At 45.1% G+C, this 19938-nt stretch overlaps 1 protein-coding gene across 1 annotated transcript; it reads right to left on the bottom strand.

The window, feature by feature from the left end:
• Positions 1 to 1734: 1734 nt before the first annotated feature.
• On the bottom strand, positions 1735 to 19565 carry TARS1 (threonyl-tRNA synthetase 1). The gene is made up of 19 exons (XM_084781107.1): positions 19381 to 19565; positions 18068 to 18148; positions 14855 to 15045; positions 13634 to 13757; positions 13228 to 13349; positions 12674 to 12791; positions 12413 to 12477; positions 12256 to 12334; positions 11396 to 11542; positions 10026 to 10124; positions 8589 to 8755; positions 6931 to 7093; positions 6709 to 6846; positions 6317 to 6394; positions 6095 to 6195; positions 5901 to 6005; positions 4522 to 4594; positions 3102 to 3216; positions 1735 to 2251 (listed from the first exon to the last, which is right to left on the bottom strand). The coding sequence occupies exons 1-19, from the start codon at positions 19432 to 19434 to the stop codon at positions 2103 to 2105; spliced, it is 2169 nt and encodes a 722-aa protein (XP_084637233.1). The 5' UTR covers positions 19435 to 19565; the 3' UTR covers positions 1735 to 2102.
• Between the last annotated feature and the right edge of the window lie 373 nt (positions 19566 to 19938).

Here is a 19938-nt window from a genome sequence, read left to right as displayed (position 1 = left end):
GGTTTCCATTCTGAGGTCAGCACATCTTTACAATATACAGGTTGATTTAATATGACAGGGTTTTTTCCCCCTCTTATCCAATGTCTCCCTGCAGCTGCTGTTCCTTTCTCATTAGCATTTTAGAAATTTAACATTGTAATCTATCTCTGGGGGTCTCTATTACCCCTTTCTGTTCATTAAGCGTATCTCCTAAAGTGTGATTAGATCTTTCTACTACTATAAGATTGTGTGGTGTACCTGTAATATGCTTTATGTTGTAATTTGAAAAAAAAAGTTTCATTTTATAGAGACATTTGCTGGAGCACTGTCAGTCTTAATTTGTACAGGTATCCCCATAACAGTCGTAACTTCTAAATACATGTGTTAATTACAGAATCAGCCTTTTCAGAACTTAGAGCAATTGCCCATTGAAATCCTGAATAAGCATCTACAGTATGATGCCCATACATATTGTCTCACTAGAGACACTAAGGTCCACAGAGAAAGCCTGAGAGCATAGAGAAATTAAATGTCATCAGTTCCATCAGTAAATATGTTTTCTCTTGACAAGAGTTAAAATTGTGCCAACAAAGCATACAAAAATAAGAAACGTGATTAAATTTTAAAAGGTCTACCCAGGGGCTTTTACTTTCCTCTAAGTGGCCAGATCTATCACACTGAGTGCTCCTCAGTGTATCAGCTTCTTTAATAAAACAGAAGTTGATTGTGTGGAAGCTTCTGACCCACCCGAGTTGTAACTCAAGGTCGGAGCATTGAAAGACCCACAGGAACTAATGACTAGTGCAACTGTGTGTCAGAAGGCCTTCAGGGCGTGCAGTGCAGACTGGCCTAGGGGTGTGGCTCACTGGTAGAGCATGTGCCTAGCATGCTGCGGCCCTGGCATTCAGCCTCATTCCTTCAACTTTTTAATAGATCAAACAAACGCCAATCAATAAATGAATCAGAAAATGAAGACATCACAGAATACAAAACCTGTTTTAAATTTTAAGATTTGTCAAGATGTAGCAGTCAACTGCAAGCCTACCGAAGTGTAACTCTTAAGACACTTGGATGTGTGGCATACCAAGTTTCAAAAACCAAAACCAAGAATAAAGATAGTACATCCCTTATTAGAGGATTAATATATATTATATAAAATAGCTCCTCTTTGAGTTAACCACTGCCAACAAACTTGGGGTTACTATAGACCTCACAAGATGCTGACTTCTGAAAATGACTAGAAAAATGACACAAAAAAATCCCTTATGTCATCCTGCATAAAATGATTTGCTGATACAAAACTCTGCAAAGTATTCACAATAGACAGTAACACAGAACAGTCTTCCTTGCACAGCTACTTCGTTAAACGCACAGCCTTAAAAGTGTATGCACCATTGGTTTGTTATTTTTTGCATTTTATTATAATTTATTCAGATTACATCCCAAATGTTATCCCCTCATTTGTATTTTTACATCCCCACCTTCCCTCTCTGGTTTAAGTTATCTTAATGCTGTCCTCTCCAAAGGAAATAAAAGTGTCACTTCAAAAAAAAAAAAAGTTGGCCTTCGCACTGACAAGCAGCACCCAGCTCTCCTCCCAGCTGGGGTCGGCACAGGCTACGCCCTCAGCTGGATACTGAGGTGCACACTCTCACTCCATGCTTCTGCATAAATGTGAGCTCAGAGAGATCGTGATATCTGCAGCAGCAAATACTAATTTTTAACACCATGATTCAATTTTGTTTTTTCTTTAGGCACATTTTTTAAATGTTTTATTTTTTAATTGAATCAATTCATACAAAATAACCCTGTTACATGAAAACATCCCCCATGATTTTCCATTGTGGAAGCATTCAATAAACAAAGTAATTGTAATAGTTCATTAACCCCCATCTAAACACATTCTCTAAGACTTGTCCAGATTACGAAAGCTGATTCAGGCAGGCTCTGCAGAACTACGCCACACTCATTATAAAGTTTCCCAGTGTACAAGGCCATGTGACGGAGCACTGGTCTTCCTTGTACTGAGCCAGTGCCGGCCACACTGCTGTTTCCCAGTGTACAAGGCCATGTGACAGAGCACTGGCCTTCCTCGAGCTGAGCCGGTGCCGGCCACACTGCTGTTAAAACTCCTCCTCTGCCTGCTTGCTGCGCGAGTGCTTGAGCTGCTGCAGCCGCTCCACAGTTGCCTCCACAGTGCGCTCTCCATGGACCTTATTATCTCTGGTGCGGATGTTCACAGTGCCACTGGCTTTCTCTTTTTCACCAACAACTGGAAGGAACAACACAAAGCTCTGTGAGACTTAAACTGACAGATCTTGAAGGACTTCTCCTGAACAGCAGAAATTATCCCAACAGACCCAGACTTCCAATCTTCTATTTATTTTTTAAAAGGACCTAAAGTACCTAAAACTTTCATCCAGAGTCACCTAAGCCAGTGACAAAATTATCATATAAAAGCAATTCCATGTAGGGAGACATCAAACTGTCCTTCAGCATTTTTGTTTCTGTTTCTATCCTCACATTGCCCTGCCATGCAAACCGAGGACACCGAATATTTACGGTCATGCTTACAGGAACCCAGCAAGTGCAATCACTGGACCCAATCAGCAGGACTGCAGAAAAGTAAGAAAAACACATGAGGGAACTGTGTGGTTTGAAAGAGGACAGCCCCCATAGGCTCATGTTTAAATGCTTGGTCCCCAGTTAGTGGAACTGTTTAGGAAGGAGTACAAGATGTGACCTTGTTGGACGAGGTGTGTCACTTGGGGTTGGCTAGGAGTTTTCCAAAAGCCTGCATCAAGCCCAGGCTCAGTGTGTCTGTCTGTCCTCCCCATGGCAAGGGCTTGTGGGTCAGATGTAAGCTCTCTGCTCCAGCGCCATGCCTGCCTGCCTGCTGTTTGCCGCCCTTGATGGTCATGGACTAACCCTCTGAAACTGTAACCAAGGCCCAGTTAGACGCTTTCTTTCCTAAGTTGCCCTGGTCATGGTGTCTCCTCACAGTAGTGACTACAAACAGGTACTATGACAGGAACTGGGCAGATTCATGACCTAGATTCAGTGAGCTTGAATCTCACGATTTCAGCAGCTTTCCTACAAGGCCCGAAACCTTTGCATCTTACCCAGGATGAAGTTGTACTGAGCTAACTGTGCGTTTCTGATCTTCTTATTCAAGGTACAGCCTGGATCCAGGTCAATGTCCGCCATGAAGTGAGCTTCATGGAACTGCTGCCGAACCTAGTAACAGGGCAGCAGGGTTAAAAAGAGAATTATAGTTCGTTTTGTCACAGAATTTAACATATTTTATGACTTTAATTATGCAACCACTAAAAATGAATGCTAGCACACACATACCACAGCTGGTAACACGGAACTGTAACTTGGGTTCACATTATGAGAGCTAATGACCACATTTTGGGAGCTGAGGTTGTGGTGCCCAACGTGTATGAGCTTGGTTCCCAGCACTTGAACAAAATGGGAGAGCTTTCTCTTGTGAGATAAATATTTTAGAAATATTTACAAAACCCTTTTAACCCTTATGGGTTCCAGGGATTGAACTCAGGTCCAGGCTGGGTGGCCAGCATCCTTATCTGTGAGCCTCCTTGCTGGTCACTTCTACAGGGTCTTTCTTGTTTCTGACAGTCTGTGTCCTCCAGACTACAGTGGCCTGTGAGCTTGCAGGCAAGTCTCCTGTCTCAGCCTTTCATCTCGCTATAGGAGCACTGGGGCTGCATGGCCTTTTAATGTGCATTCCAGGGATCGTGTTCCTATTGCTAGGCTTGCTCAGCAAGTACTTTTAACTCGGTGAGCCATCTTGCCACTGTTCACCCACGCCTACCCTTTTTATACGGTTGTCTGTGCTGGCTTCAAACGTGTGCACTCCTCCTATGTGACCCACCCAGCTACTGGGATCAGGCTTGCTGCCGTGCTCAGCCCTCCTCACCAACCGACTGCTGAGCATGTGTAATTGTTTAGTATGGAGCAATCACTAAAGCAGACAGATTATTCTGGTCTTTAAGGTGCAAAGTTCACAAAATTGTTTGCACATTTGCTAGACCGGTACACACTGCCCTGCCCTGCCACAACAGTAAGATGAAAATAATTTCCACTAACAAGTTACTAAGTAAACAACTATCAGGCAGCTCAGTGGGATATGCAATTCTGATGCAGCAATACAGTTTAGGCTATATTTGCTAATTTATTTCTTTATAACACCAAACATTAAAATACACGTTTATCGAAGCACTAAGTGTCTACATGGGTCACAGAACTGTAAGGCAAAGTCACATTCAGGCCTATCAGACATAGAAAAGCCACATTCTTTGATGCAGTGAGCCTTTGATCTGGCAGTATACAGCGCATCAATCTAACAGCTTACAAGGGGCCACTGGACGGGTGTGGGTGCGTGCTGGCAACCCCAGACACTCAGGAGACGAAGACAGGAAGGTGAGGCCAAAGTATCTGGACTACACAGGAAGACGCCCATTGCAAAAAGCTTAAGAGCAGATTTAAACTGTAAGCAAACGCCTACTTAAGGGTTACCTTTTGGGCATATTCATCGCATGTTGGTCCCACTGGAACCACCATCACCTGGCGAGGAGAGAGCCAGAAAGGCCTAAGAAAGGAATTAACAACAGTGAGCGTGGGCTTGGGCACTGTCTGCTGCTGCTGCTGAAACCTGTAAGTTGCTTTCAGGCCTTTATAACTTAGCTTATAAAAAAAAGCATCAAAGACAATGGAGGATGGATTGGAAGAAGAAAGCTAGCTGTGAGGATGTAAGATCTGTAATAAGTTCCGTGCTGCCTAGCGGATGTAAAGCAAACTGATAGCAATGGTCCTCCCTCCTGAACTCCCGAATCACACAGCTGCAAGCCAGGACAGCTGGCTTGTTGCCTTGGGCATTAAGTAAGGCTGGAACAGGCAATAAATTCGACATTACATGTGGGTTTTCCCAATTTATCCTGAGTTTGGATTAAAAATGAGCACGCAGAGAATGTGTGCCAGGGTTCTACTTGATTTTGTTGACAGCTATGAAAACTGCAACATCTGACCAGGGCAAATCAATTACTGAATTACAGTAACCCACAACATTACTTTCCAAAAGTTTCAATCCTGCTAGCTCCTATGGATGGCTGCACCAAGGATGTCAATAACCGTGGGCTCATTTTAACTGCACAGCGGGTTTAGATGAAACAACTAAGAACTGTCTCTGGCTCAGCATGTTTTCTTCTTTTTCAATAAAAAACTACTTGGCTTCTTAAATATGGCAAAACACTTGCTTATTCTTATCAGCAAAAGTAAGTGGATAATTCAAAAATCTATCCATTCATTCAAGGAAAAGAAACCCACAAAGCCAAGAAAGCAATCAAAAGAAATTATGTATGAATCTTACTAAACAGTAATTGTTTACTGCCAAGTTTTACATATTGTTTTTTTTACTTTAAAAAATTAGTTTTATGTGTATGAGTGTTTTGTATTGCGCTATATGTGTGCCTGGTACATGTGCAGGTCATAAGGTGGTATTGGATCCCCTCTAACTGTAGCTGTTTCACCAGGCTAGGAACTGAGCCCAGGTCCTCTGCAAGAACAGCCAGTGCTCTTAATTGCTAAGCCGTCTCTATAGCCTCTTATGTAAGATTCAAACATATCAAGTTTTGAAATAAAAAAAATTACTAATAACAAGTGTTGCAGGGTGTGTGTGCTGAGGATTAACATGGGGTCCAACTTGAAGCTACCAGAACCCCCAACCCCAACAAGTCATCTTAATACTGAACGTAAGGCTGGAGTCTGACTTCCTCCTCGAGGATTAGAAGTGACCGAGCAGAACCACCTCCCTTCCCCCCCCATAAGCATGTGTTTGAGGGGCTGGGCCATCCCTTCTGGACAGCCTAACGACGGGAAGACGAACAGAAGGGCCTTACCATTTGCCGCCGTAGTTCTCTGTGAGGATGGCGAGCATTCTCTCCACTGAGCCCAGGATGGCTCGGTGAACAATCACTGGCCTCTTCTTATCATCACCATCATGGCTAAGGAAGAAGAGGAATTTGTTTATCTTATTACACACCTTGTCCCATGTACAGCCGGAGGATGCTCAGCGCAGACAGCAGAAGCTCACCTTACGTAAGTAAGATTAAACCTGATGGGCAACTGGAAGTCCAGCTGGATGGTCGCACACTGGTGGTAGCGGCCAATCGCGTCTTTGATCTGAATGTCAATCTGCAAGGCAAACATGGGGCTCTGATAAGATGCTCTTAACCTTCTCTTACTTTCCAATTTGAAGTAACGTTTTCATATCCGCAACAAAATTCACATTACCCAAATACTCTAGGGTACTGACCTTGGGACCGTAGAAGGCTCCATCACCCGGATTTAGTTCCCACTTCTCACCGAATTCATTCAAACTGTTTTCAAGTTGCTACAGACAGAGCAGAAACAATCTGAACTTTTGTTCATCTGCAATGTTCCTCTTCCCGCCTAATCTGGATATAAAGTCTCCTGGTATTTTCCTGAGTCCCACTGTCTGTGGAAGGGCATCCTCCTGACCAACCAAAGCCTGCTTTAGAGGAACTGACCAAGTATGAAAGTGTCCGGTCAGCCCTGAGGCACTGAGCTTAGGGAAGACAGTGGCCACTCACCACCAGAAACGCCGCCCTTGCCTTCTGCCTGGACCCGCCAGGGAAGACTCCCTGGCACCGTGTACGTTCTCAAGCACACTAAAACATCACTTACTTTCTCCGCTTGGTTCCATATTTCAATATCTCCAAGGAACTTTTCTGGGCGAGTAGAAAGATTCAACTTAAATGAAAATCCAAAGATAGTATATACTGTGCGAAGAAAATCCAAACAACCTTTGATTTCATCCTCAATCTTAAAAGGAAAAAAAAAAAGGTGGTTACCGTCCCTCACCTTTTAGCCCTCCTGTGAGAGAACTTTGCTCCATGGGCCTTATACCTGCTCCATGGCACAGAATATGTGTGCGTCATCCTGTTGGAATCTGCGGACCCGCGTGAGCCCTGTGAGAGCGCCCGACAGCTCATTCCTATGCAGCACGCCAAAATCAGCTAACCGCAGAGGCAGCTCCCGCCAGGACCTCGGCCGGTGATCGAACATAAGGCTGAAGGAGAAAGCAAGGCAAACCCACAGGTGTTAGCGTGCACATGGGGAAGGATGCAGGCCCGCCGCAGCGTGGCCTATGGTGACTCACAAGAGACAACAAAAATAGCAATCTACAAACATCACAAAAATGAGACGCTTCCTCAAACAGTACATTTCATGACAAGAACGGCTCTGAGCCACTGATCCTAGTTAGCCACAAGCGACATCTTCACACAGCCACAGAAACACTTGCATGAATAAAATGGCAAATCAGTTACAATGCACCTAACTGTGGCTAAGAGAGAACAAAGCAGTGTATTTCCAAGGTCTAAGCCAAATCCGTGGGCTCAGCAAGCACTTCCATTCATATGAGGACAATTGCTATAAAGACTTAACGAAAGGCTCATAATGAAGAAATACTTTTAGCTGCACACAGGTTACTTCTAACACTGGGAAGTAGTATCAGATTCACTCTAGTGAGGCCCAGAGTGCTTCAGAACCTCAGTGCTGCACATGACCCACATTTGGAAAAGCAGCTCCCCTCTCAGCACCTCTCTGCCTGCATCACCTGCCATGGAGATGCACACGTGAACACACTTATCTAGACCCGGTCACTCTCGGGCCTCCCAGCAGTCACTTTCCCTCCACCTGTCCTAACTCAAGGCAGAGGCCACAGGGAAGGATGTACCAAGGACATTAGCTCATCAGCAATGGATTCTGTTCAAATCGATTTTTTTCCAAGGGAGGAAAAGGGTCTACTATGGCCCACATCCAGCCCCCTTTCAATACACTCTGCCTGCGTGCCGCTGTCACCCAGGGCCATTCCTGAATGTCCAGACCAGGCGGAAGCTACTCGGCGTGGAGGCTGTGATGACAATAACCTCCCATTTAAGTCATATTCTGATCACTGAGTTTGCTGCTGTTAGCATAGGAACTGGGCTTCACTGTGACACTCAAGCTCAGGTAGCATTATGCCTGTTCTTGTCCCATCCCCGCTAACCTCACCTGTCTTCCCCGAGCACCACTTTCCCCTTCTGCTTTCACGGCATAGAAATTCTACTACCCTTATGTTCACGCCTGGCTCCCTTCACACCGCTTCATTCTTAGTCTCCTTTCTATGCTGTTATCATATATGTATGTACATGCACACATATGTGCATGCAAAACACACACACACACAAACACACACACACACACACACACACACACACACACACACACACACACACACACTTCTTTCAAAGGGCTAAAGCAATCTAGGACCATTTACATTTACAGCACAAGAGAATCTTTAACATCAGTGCAAAGCTGCAGGCCTGGAGAGATGGCTCCAGGGTTAAGAGCCTTGCTACACTTTCAGAGGGCCCAGGTTCAGTTCCCCACAACACGGTAACTCCAGCTCCAACACCCTCACCCGAACTCTGTAGGCATCCACAGGCATGTGGCAATACTTAACACAGGCACATACAGCTAAGTTTACTAAAAAGGAAGAAAACCGCAAAGCTGCTTGATACCAGTGTCCCGGGCAGTTCATGGGCTTAAGGGCGAACTGTTCCTTCTCCACCTCAAAGGAGAACATGTTCTCACTGTAGTGCTGCCAGTGGCCAGAGGTCATCCAGAGCCGGCTGTTGAAGATGTTGGGAGAGATGACCTCCTGGAACCCTCTTTTCCTGTATTCACTCTGTGAGAGCAGACACACAGGGACGTCAGTGCTCACCGTTGTGGAGAGAATAAAATCTTAGAGAGAAATTTTACACTATGTAGTGAAGTCACAGGCACATGACTCAGAAATCTCATCTGTAGTTGGTGGACCAAAACTCAGGGAAATAACTACCGTGGCATGGCTACCAGTATAGGAACACAGGACGGGGATCACTGGGCATGAGTAAGTACATAAGCTACTGTGCTGGGAACAAGCACTCCATAGTGCGCATGGAAAAAGACTGTATGCACAAAGTGGACACAGCAATTGGGAGTATCTGTTATCTAACACACTACACAAGACCTTACATGTGAAGGGAAGCACACACTAACACAAAATAAGTACACACACACACACACACACACGGAGATATAAAGCACACGGGTAAGGAGCCATACCAAATTTACAACAGTTCCAATAGGGTCTTTCTTAAAAAAAACAGTATGTGCTCCTTTTTTTCCTTTTACAAAAACTGTGGACAAATATAGACCAAAGCAAATATATTAAATCTGGTGCAAGTCAACCTAACACCGGTTATACCTTTCCTTTAAACATATGCTTCAAGTAGTTCTTAATTTAAAAACAAAAAAAGGTTCAAAAGTTATAACACACTCCCCAGGTGAACCAAACACTACCAAACCTTCAAGCTTAGCAACTCCCTCTGCATAAACAGGAACAAAACCAAACACTGGAGTGACTAAATAATTGATGAGATCTTTCACATGTAAAACAATTTACCATGCGTATGTGGCTTATCTATGTGAATGTGTGCCACCTGAGTGTGGGTGCCTGTGGGGACCAGGAGAGGGAGCTGGAGTTACACATGGCTGTGAGATGGGTGACTGGATGCTGGGATCAAACTCAGGTCCTCTGCAAGAGCACCGATTACTCTTGACTTGTGAACCTCCTGTCCAGCCCCAACGTTTATGAGCTTATCCTTAGGTAAGTGTGTTTACTGAGTAAATGCGATGTGTGTGCAGATGCCTGCACAGGCCAGTGCAGGGGATCAGAGCCTTTGGAGCTGGAGTTATAGATGGGTGTGAGGCACACTATGTGGCTGCTGGGGACCTGAGCAGAAATCGCTCATAACCAGAGTAACCACCATGCTACTATTTAAGCTTCAACTTAAAAAAACAAAATTTATTTCTCCTCCCCTCAAATACACACTTACCTTTTCTTTAGCAGACCCGGGTTAACACAATTATCCTATATCCTAACTGGTCAGAGGACAGTAATAAAGAACACTCACCCTGATAAATTCCATAAGTGTATTATAAATGTAGGCTCCTTTTGGCAGGAAGAAGCAACTTCCAGGGCTGAGTTCGTGGAAGAAATAGAGTTCTTGGTCCTAGACAATGAGCACAAGATTGTTTATAAGTTTATAAGTGATTGGTGAGCCTCAGTTTAGAATTCTAACATTGGTTCCAAACTTCAACTGTGCCAATATTCAATAGAACAAAGCACGCCATTGTTTCTTGGGTGCAGTCTAGTATAGAATTGCAGATGACTAACAACTTAGCACAGATCTGTTACCTCCCTGACAGTTCAGTCCAGTCGAGTTTAGCAAACAGTGACATGGAATGAAGTCCCTAGAGCTCCGAGATCTGGGTTTTGTCATCTGTTGTTTTGCTCTTTGTTTGTATATGAACCACAGGAAGGAGAAAAGGAAACCATTGTGATGAAGAAAGACAGAGAAGTGGCTAGAAGCCCTCAAGAAACCACCAATCACTATCAGCCCTCAAGAAGCCACCAATCACTATCAGCCCTCAAGAAGCCACCAATCACTCTCAGCCCTCAAGAAGCCACCAATCACTATCAGCCCTCAAGAAGCCACCAATCACTCTCAGCCCTCAAGAAGCCACCAATCACTATCAGCCCTCAAGAAGCCCACCAATCACTATCACCCTCAAGAAGCCCACCAATCACTCTCAGCTCTCAAGAAACCCACCAATCACTATCAGCCCTCAAGAAGCCCACCAATCACTATCAGCCCTCAAGAAGCCACCAATCACTCTCAGCCCTCAAGAAGCCACCAATCACTATCAGCCCTCAAGAAACCCACCAATCACTATCAGCCCTCAAGAAGCCCACCAATCACTATCAGCCCTCAAGAAGCCACCAATCACTATCACCCTCAAGAAGCCACCAATCACTCTCAGCCCTCAAGAAGCCACCAATCACTATCAGCTGCCTCACTCTGTCATTTCTTTCTAGCAGTCAAAGCAGTAGGGCAGATCTAGCAGCCAAGGCCTGCTAGCAGTAGACTTCATTTTATGGGAAAAAAAGTTTTAAAGAACCAATGTAACTCCAACTAGACAGGACAGTCATAGGCAGCTAGAGACGAAGAAAAGGACGGGGCAGAACCACTGGTGACCTGCGACACCCCCTGAAGAAACTAGCAGACTGAGCTCTCGGGTTCAGACTCTACAGCGACACAAGGAGCTAGTGAGTGGGTCTCCACAGTCCTGCCGGCTCTGAAGTGCTGCTGACAGGAAGCTGGGTCAGGAGCAACAGTAACCGCAACAGACTCAGAACAGAGTCAAACTTAGTGCTGAGCAGGTTCGACTCACAGGAGCTGGAGGAAGCTCAGACTGGACACACCATTGTTCCGTAACGTACCCTCCCAATTTTCCTATGATCTCGGTTTTTGGCTTCCTCTTGGAACTTCTCCCACTCTTTCAGAAGTTTGGGGTCGGGGAATGAAATGCCGTAAATCCTCTGGAGGGTTTCCATGTCTGCTTTGCCTTCCCAGTACGTGGAGGAATTCTAAAAGCAAGACCAACGACAACACAGCGTGTAAATTTGTAAACATCTCACATATTATAGTAGTGTATTATTTCTTACAATCACCTTAAAAAGAAAATCCATGCTAATTCTTTGGCAAGGAAATGACATTCAACACACAGTTCTGGCAAATGGCTCTCTCATTTTGAGGTCTCCTCCAAGTGGGGAGACTTAGCCACAGAACAGAATTCTCTGCTTGCTATTCTCTAGGTTCTTCCCGCGGACCACAATCCCATGAATATTTCCAATGACATGGCTCCTCTCACAAAATCATTACGCAAAATGGACAAAATGGAAGCCATAAAGACAATGAAAGGCATTTGGCACTGACTTGACTGTTCTCAGGACTCAGAGAACACGCTCATAACTACAGCATTTCTAAGCTAGCATAAAACCAACAGGATCATCTTAGGAAAAACCTGAGTAAAGACTAGCTAACCTCCAACAGCGAGTCTCAGGCTTCTACAGGCACAAAGGCCTGTACTGCTGACTCTGCGACCTCTCCAAACCCCTGTCCCCACACGCTGGCTCTGGTAATGAGGAATGGGGTACAAAGGACACGTGCAGTACCCTAGTCAGTACACAGCATAAAAAACAAAGGCTGTGACCCTTTATACTAACCAGAAAACAAAATGTCAGAAAGGAAAAAACCATGGAGACTGAGGCTCTATGACACAACCCACAGGATGCTTTACCTTATGTATTTTTAGAGTCTTTATCTTGCCCGTGTGTCTGACGTGAGGACCCCGGCAGAGATCTATCAAAGGGCCACATCTACAGATGAGATAAAAGGAATTTTAACAAAGCCAGATGAAAACACCAGCTGCACTCAACAGCATTTAATATTCTCACCTATAGACAGTTGTGGTTGGGGTATTTACTTTTTCATTCAATATTCGGCACTTGAACTTGTTGTACTGCAAAAGACAAATGAGACATCACAGTGGCCTCTCATGCTTATCGTAAATATGCAGTTGGGCTGTGAATCCAAGCACACTCCCGAGAGGACACCAATATTTCATGTTTTGAAGACATTTAAGTTTTTCCCAGGAAACTCTGATGTACTATCAAAGGATGGCGATACTAAATCGAAATGTTTATGGTTCAGCTTACCTTAAACATTTCTAGTAATGTTTCCTTTTTAACTTCCAATCTTTCAAAAGCTTGTTTCTCTTTAATGATTTTCTTACACAAAGTTTCCAGGGAAGAAAAATCATTGCTGGACACACCCCTGAAGAAGAAAAAAAAAGCATAATTTTCCCATATTCCGATTGAACCAATGCAGGGATATTTTTCCTACTAATTTAAAATACAACCTTGTGTTATATATTAGAACTTAATATTAAATTGTTCATAAATTATATTTGTATTTTCAACAGCTTCAACCTCCATCATTATGAGTTTTTCTCACAGGCAGTGTCCACCATAACATAAAAAGGAAAGGAGAACCAGTTCTGTTTCCCAGCATGCATTCTCTGGGCACATTTCTACTCATCCCAGAGATTCCACTACATATGACTCTCAAGACTTCACATTCTGCCAGTAACTGTCACTAGCAGCTGTTTGCTGTGAGCTGTAGATCCTTCTCCTTCACTGAAATTGCTTAAAAAGTACCATGCAGACCCAAAGCCATTCAGATTTTCCCTTCGCCCAGTTCCTTAACTTACCCTTCTTCAAGGTACATGTCGTAATAGAACCCATTTTCTATCGGTGGTCCGTAACATAAACATCCCCCGTAGACTCTTTCCATGGCCTCGCCCATGATGTGGGCACTAGAGTGCCAGTATACCTGCAAACCAAAGAAACACGTGACAACTTCAGTCTCGGGAGAAACATGATGAGTTAACGTTGAAAGGACAGATGGGAGTACACCTAACGCAGTGTTTCCAGATTGACAACAAAGGCTTCGAAACGATAGTGAAAGGTGTTTCTTAAACACCTGTAGCCTCCAGGTTACCATGGAAACCACCGACCGACGTATACAACACAATGAGACAAAATAAGTTGCCTCCCTTACTCAGCTTGTGGTCCAGTCGTTGCTGTAAGTCTAAGAAACACCACATGGAAACTTACTGCCTGTGCTTCCTCATCCTCAAACTTGAGAAGCTCCAAAGTACAGTCCGTCTCCAGAGGGCGGTCCAGGTCCCAAACGACCTTGTTCACCTTGGCAACGACGGTGTTGTCAGCCAGGCCTTGACTTAAAATATGAAAAGAACAAGGTGGTTATTTGGCAAGACTTGATAAAGATTAGTTATTAAGAAGCACTGGTTGTAGGAATAGATGAAACAATGATGTAAGGAGCCACCTCCACGCTTAGCACTTGCTTCAAGTGTATCTGGGCAATGTAGGTATTAAAACACGACACAGACCCCCCCCCCCTTCGAGCCACGGCTCTACAAATATAAACCTTGTGAGTAGTATTTCACACACTGTCAGTTACTCTGTGTCAAACGGGAAGCAGACGACAAGCCTGTGCTGTGAGGGTCACGTGTGCGCTACGTTGTGTATTCTTCTTAGTTGTTTTGTTTTACTTCAACCACTTAAATGTAAGGTTTCTGGACACCATCACAGTTTGATGACAAATAGTCTTAGAGGTGTAACACTTGTACTCTGTTCAGATAAAGTGACCACCTAAGAATCTGATCGGAGCTGGGCGTGGTGGCACACGCCTTTAATCCCAGCACTCGGGAGGCAGAGGCAGGCGGGTCTCTGTGAGTTCGAGGCCAGCCTGGTCTACAAAGTGAGTCCAGGACAACCAAGGCTACACAGAGAAACCCTGTCTCGAAAAAACAAAAACAAAACAAAACAATCTGATTGAGAGTAAGAAAGCTTTCCCTCTGTCATAGAGTATGAATCCAAATCTACATTTCTTCCAATCCAATAAGCTTTAAGAATTTATACAGTGCTTCACTGGATTTATAAACACATAGCATCTTTCCATGCACGTCAGTGCTTTTTCTGACTGTCTTTGTGAGGTGCCCTCCCTTCATAAATCAGCTGAAACCTGCGACGCTGAAGCAACAGCTGGTGAACACTGGCTGCACATGCAGCTCTATGATCCCAGCAGAGCACTAATGAGTTATGTCTGGAGAGAAGGCCAAGGGATGCAAGCGCCTTCAGAAACTAACAGTGAGCCTCAACTTGAAAGTTCCACATCACCTTGATCTCAGTTAAGGTAAGGTAAACCCCTTTAGCAGGAACATAAGACTATTAGCAGATGTACCTGGCAAGACCACAAACACACACTGAGTTACATTATGAAGACAGGGTGTATGGCAGTGGCGCAGTACTTACCTAATCCCACACGCAATCTGATAGGGTGTGGTCTTCCAGGACTCCGCGTCCACTTGTTTGCCATCAGGCAGGGTGACTTTAATCGGCTGGCTCTCTGTTGCCGCCTTTTCAGCCAGGATGGAATCATGCTCTGCTTTGAGTTTATTATACATATCAAGGCGCGTGTTGATGTATTCAGGCCAAGGATTCAGCTGTACCAGAACAAAGGAGGCAGTGAGAAATCAGCGAGACTTGGCTTACAAAGACATAACATGCAAATTCATGATGACTAACTCAGGTTGCTTCATGGACCACCATGATCACTGACACTGACCTAGTCCTAAGTAAGAGTAAAAGAAAATGAGTGACTGTAATGTTTACTCAAAAATAAAGAGGCGTAAATAATAAACAGCCAAGATGCCAACATCGTGGTAATTACCATTTTGTAATTGATAGATTGTTCCTCCTGATGTCTCAAGGATGGCCTTGCACTCATGGTCTTTTGTCCTAACACAGAGAGGGCCAGAACTCAAGGTACATGCTACCATGCCTGCTTTATGTGGTCCTGGGCTCAAAATCAGTGTCGTGCATGCACAACAAGCATGCTACTGAAAGAGCTGCGTGCCTGGCATGGTCCGTTTCAAGAACTTTTCTAACTAAATGAGCTTCTAACTTCAGCTTTGGGCAACAATGCACAAAGGAAAACAATAAACTATCATATGGCTGGACTCTCAATTAGGGCCCAGTCTGAGCAGCTGGTTGGTTTTCTGTCTACCCACAGCCAACCAAAAATTTATTTGACTTAGAGGATCCTACTAAAGCAAAACATTTATTCAATTTAAAGATCATCTTTCTCAGATTATTTGAATAAGATAGCACCCATCACTATTGCCTATATATGAGATACAATTAACCAGAATATTTTATATAAAATACCACCAAAGCTCCCAAAAAGTTTGCTAAAGATTAAAGCAAATAAACAAAACAACCTCATTTCTTCTATTGCCCAAGCGAGTAGTGGATCTAGTAGTTGCATCACCAAATGACGGCAACATAGATCCTACTCCCCAAGCGCTCCCCCCTCTCCCTCCCCCCCACCTCCTTACAGACCTCAAACTCACTATCAGCCTCCTCCAGCCCTGATCCTCCTGTCTCAGCCTCCCAAGCCTGAGATTACAGGTTTGAGGCATCATGCTCTGGTAGTAACAAGAACAGCAATGAAGAAGAAATGCCTTGGTTTTACTATGACTTTCTACGTGCTATACATGTATTGAAATGGTCAGCTATCGCCAGGCCTCATGGCTCATGCCTATAATCCCATCAGACTATCACAGCAGCCCATAACCACTGATGGAGAACCAATCAGCAATGGCCACACCCATCACTGTACAAGGACAAGCCCAACCTCAGTCTATCCAAAGCATGCCTGGTTATTCCTTCCCCCCCAACCGTCCATGTCTTACCACAGTCTACTTCTGTATATACTTGGCATTTTCTAAACATAATAACTTAGTTACACTTACTCAGTATTAACTGAGCGTTATACTCCACGCAGGCTCTCAAAGTGTCCTTGGACGGTCACCAAGACAAGTTTGCAAGTGATGGAAGCACAGAGAAGGCCAGGTCGTGGACACATCATGTCCACTCTTCATTTTTGATAGATAATTTACAACACAAATAACCACAGATCCCACTTAAAATTCTCTACTCAGGAGAGTCACTGACTCCTTGATTTCTAGGCCATGTTTCAGCCTGTGATGGGGCAATACGCACAACTCCAACCACAGTATAGCCAAGAAGTGAAGAGACAGGCATAGTACTCTTTCCTTGCAAATCTCAGGATTCACTATCAACAATTTCTCCCCCCAGACACACAGGGGTCAGATGACCAGGGACAGCTGACCACAGGCAATGCCATCCTTGTAAAGCTGGCCTTTGGAGGCTGAAACAGTCCGAAGCTTAGCTTCTTTTAGGTTTTTCGAGAAAGGGTTTCTTTGTATAACATCCCTGGATGTCCTAGACTCACTTTGTACACCAGGCTGGCCCTGAACTCATAGAAATCCACCTGTGTCTCGCTCCCAAGTGCTGGGATTAAAGGCATGCACCACTACACCAGGCTTGTGTTTTGGTTTTCTAGACTAAGTTCTTACTATGCAGGCTGGGCTGGCTCAGGTACTCAGCATTCTTCTGCCTCCAGCTCCTCAGTGCTGGGACCGAGGGCGTGCATCACTGCTGCAGCTCACAATCAGCTCTTAAGTCCATTTACTGAGTTAATTTTAAAAGGTTTAATGCTTTGTGCTCCTACATCCAGGCAGCTTCCCAAGGTCCCCAATAAAACTGCAATGACTAAATGCAAGAAACAAAGCAGTTTATGGCAGTTCAAATTCAAACCCAGCCAAACAATGCACATAGCTGCCTCCTCAAGCACCAGGAACCAAGTGCATTCTGGGATCAGTTGTGAGCAACTAGTTCTGTGTCATGTGAGCGCAGGAAATGATACAAGTAAGCCAGATCCCAGAAGCAGACCCAAGCAACGAAAAAGGAATCAAGGAACTGGGTTCTGTTTGTACTTGTAGGAACCCCACACCGAGACTCTACTATTTAGCATCTCACTTAAGGAAACAGAAAGTCAGCATCCAGTCTTGGCAGGTCAGTGACAACCGCAGCCCTTCCTCTAAACCTTTGATCTCTATGTTTCCATCTAAGTCCACCGTAAGGTCATCTTACAATCGTACACATGTCTCTTCTCACTGTCATGTACCTGCAAATTATTTTTCCCTCTTAGGCTCTTAATTCTTCTCTCTGGGTTTTCCAAATAGTGCTACCTTTACAGCCCTCAGTGACCACTACACAGGGGCCAGCAGGCCTAACATCTGAGCTCGGTCCAGACTAGAGAAAAGAAGACGTACAAGTTGTCCTCTGGCTTCCACACGTGTGCCATGCTATGGACGAGGCGGGGGAGGGGAGACACACACACACACACACACACACACACACACACACACACACACGTGTGCCATGCTATGGATGGGGAAACACACACACACACAGTGTGCCATGCAATGGACGGGGAGAGACACACACACACAAACACACACGTGTGCCATGCTATGGACGGACACACACACACACACACACACACACACACACACACACCCTCGTGTAGGGCAAGTCTGAGATAGCCCCCACACCAGCCTTCAAATCCCGAGCCTCTACGACAGCAGCTTGGATTACCTCTGCCCGGCCTCCATCTCCACCTCCGTCTCTGTTCTTCTTCTTGCCCCCTTCCTTTCGCTTCTCCTCACTGGCATCCACCTAAAGAGGCAAAACAAGTTCTCACACTGTGGCCCAATTTGACATCGTCTCCAAAACTGCAGCTAAAAGTTACCATATAAAAAAAATTTTAAGATATTTTAAAATTTTAAAGATTAAAAAAAAAATTTTTTTTTAAAAGATTGGAAATCTCATCACTTTCAAACCCAGATGCTCCCTTCTACAAACTAATTTTACCTTCATTGTTTGGGATTAAAGGCATGTCCCACCATGCCTGGACCTAAGCTTTTCTTTACCTGACACTTGCTCTGTTCCAGGCTGGCCTTGAACTCAGATCTGTTTGCCTCTGTCTAGTGGGTTAAAGGTGTGTTTGTATTCCAGCAGGATCACACACACCTGGAAGGTCTTTGGATCCGATCTCTTGCCAGAACAGCCATGTTCTGAATTAACATTCCCCCTACAATTCACCCTCTGTACCTGGACAGAGCTGCCTTGCCTGGTTTACCTGAACCTCATTTTCCAAATGCAATAAAACAGTCTGACTGCACGAATTCCCCGTTCCCTCTCTAACCCAACTGGGCTGATCACAGAACTATGTCTTTCCAGTTGTGCACACTAGACTCTCTGGGGGCCCTCAAAGTCAGGATTCAATCTTAGTCATGTTGCCACCTGCTCTGTCTGGTTAAGTGCCAAATATATAGGACATCTGATGGCTGTAAAAGAGGGGAAGGGGCAGAAAATATGAGGCAGAGAATACATGACAGTGTAAAAATGATGTCGGAGATGTCCCTAAGCTGTGGATGACAGCCCAAATCAAAGTTTAAAGAGGATGCGTGTCAAGTTATCGTGGACGCTTCCAGCATTCGGCCGACAGAGACTTTAATTGCCAAGCAGCCTGTCAAATGAGGCATCCAACCTTACTTATCTAAAGCAACCAATCCTAGGCAAACTGGATCTGATCGCGGGGACTGGCTTTTTTATTCCTCACTAGAGCTTTTTGCTCCACGCAGTTTTAGGATTTAAAAAGTTCTTCAGTGTTCTTACCACCTATTTTAGGGATAAAAACACAAGTGTGGAAGTCCGAGCTTTCCATGGCTACTGAGCAAGACACTCAGGCTCAAGTCACAGATCTCTGGTTGGCCCAGCAGCGGCTCCTGACTTACTACCTGGGATCCCCAATACTGGCTGGTCCCCGCTACTTTCTATACCCGCCCGCCGGACAGAGCGGGATCCCAGGACACATCCGGACTCCAGGCCCAATCGCGCCTGCTCACCGGCTTCTCTCCGTCCATCTTCCCCGAAGGGCTTCTAGCCTTCTCCTCCGACATGTCAGGACTGCTGAGAAACAAAACCCGAGAGCTACAAGGTACACAAGATCCCGAGCCAGCGGCGAGGTCCGGCAATTCGGCACTGCGCGTGCGCCACGTGGCCCAAGCGGAACCAGCTGATGCAACCGGACTCCAGGCCCCGCCCAGCTGCCGTGACGCAAGGCCAATGCACCGAGCAGAGAGGCGGGCTCTTCATTTCCTCAGCCAATAGAATAGCTACAGGAGTGACGATCCCTTCCAGGAAATCCGATTACGCAGTTCTAGACTGGTGAGTGAGCGGCGTAAGCGCACTCTTGCCCATCTGACTGTCGCTTGGAGGACCTTAGCGGCCACTGTAGTGTATGCAAGCAGCTTGGGTTGTGTTCACGGGAGTTATTTATTGGGCAAACTGGATATGGTCTCTGGCGCTCCGGCTTATCTCAGACGCACTCCACCTGGACTGTTGGCTGCCTGACAGTGTGAAGCGACAACAGAAGCCTCCCTCATGGGAACAGGACCGATTTG

Source organism: Acomys minous (assembly GCF_964271855.1).
Source record: "Acomys minous genome assembly, chromosome: 5".
NCBI lineage: Eukaryota > Metazoa > Chordata > Mammalia > Rodentia > Muridae > Acomys > Acomys minous.
This window is presented reverse-complemented; position numbering and strand designations above follow the sequence as displayed.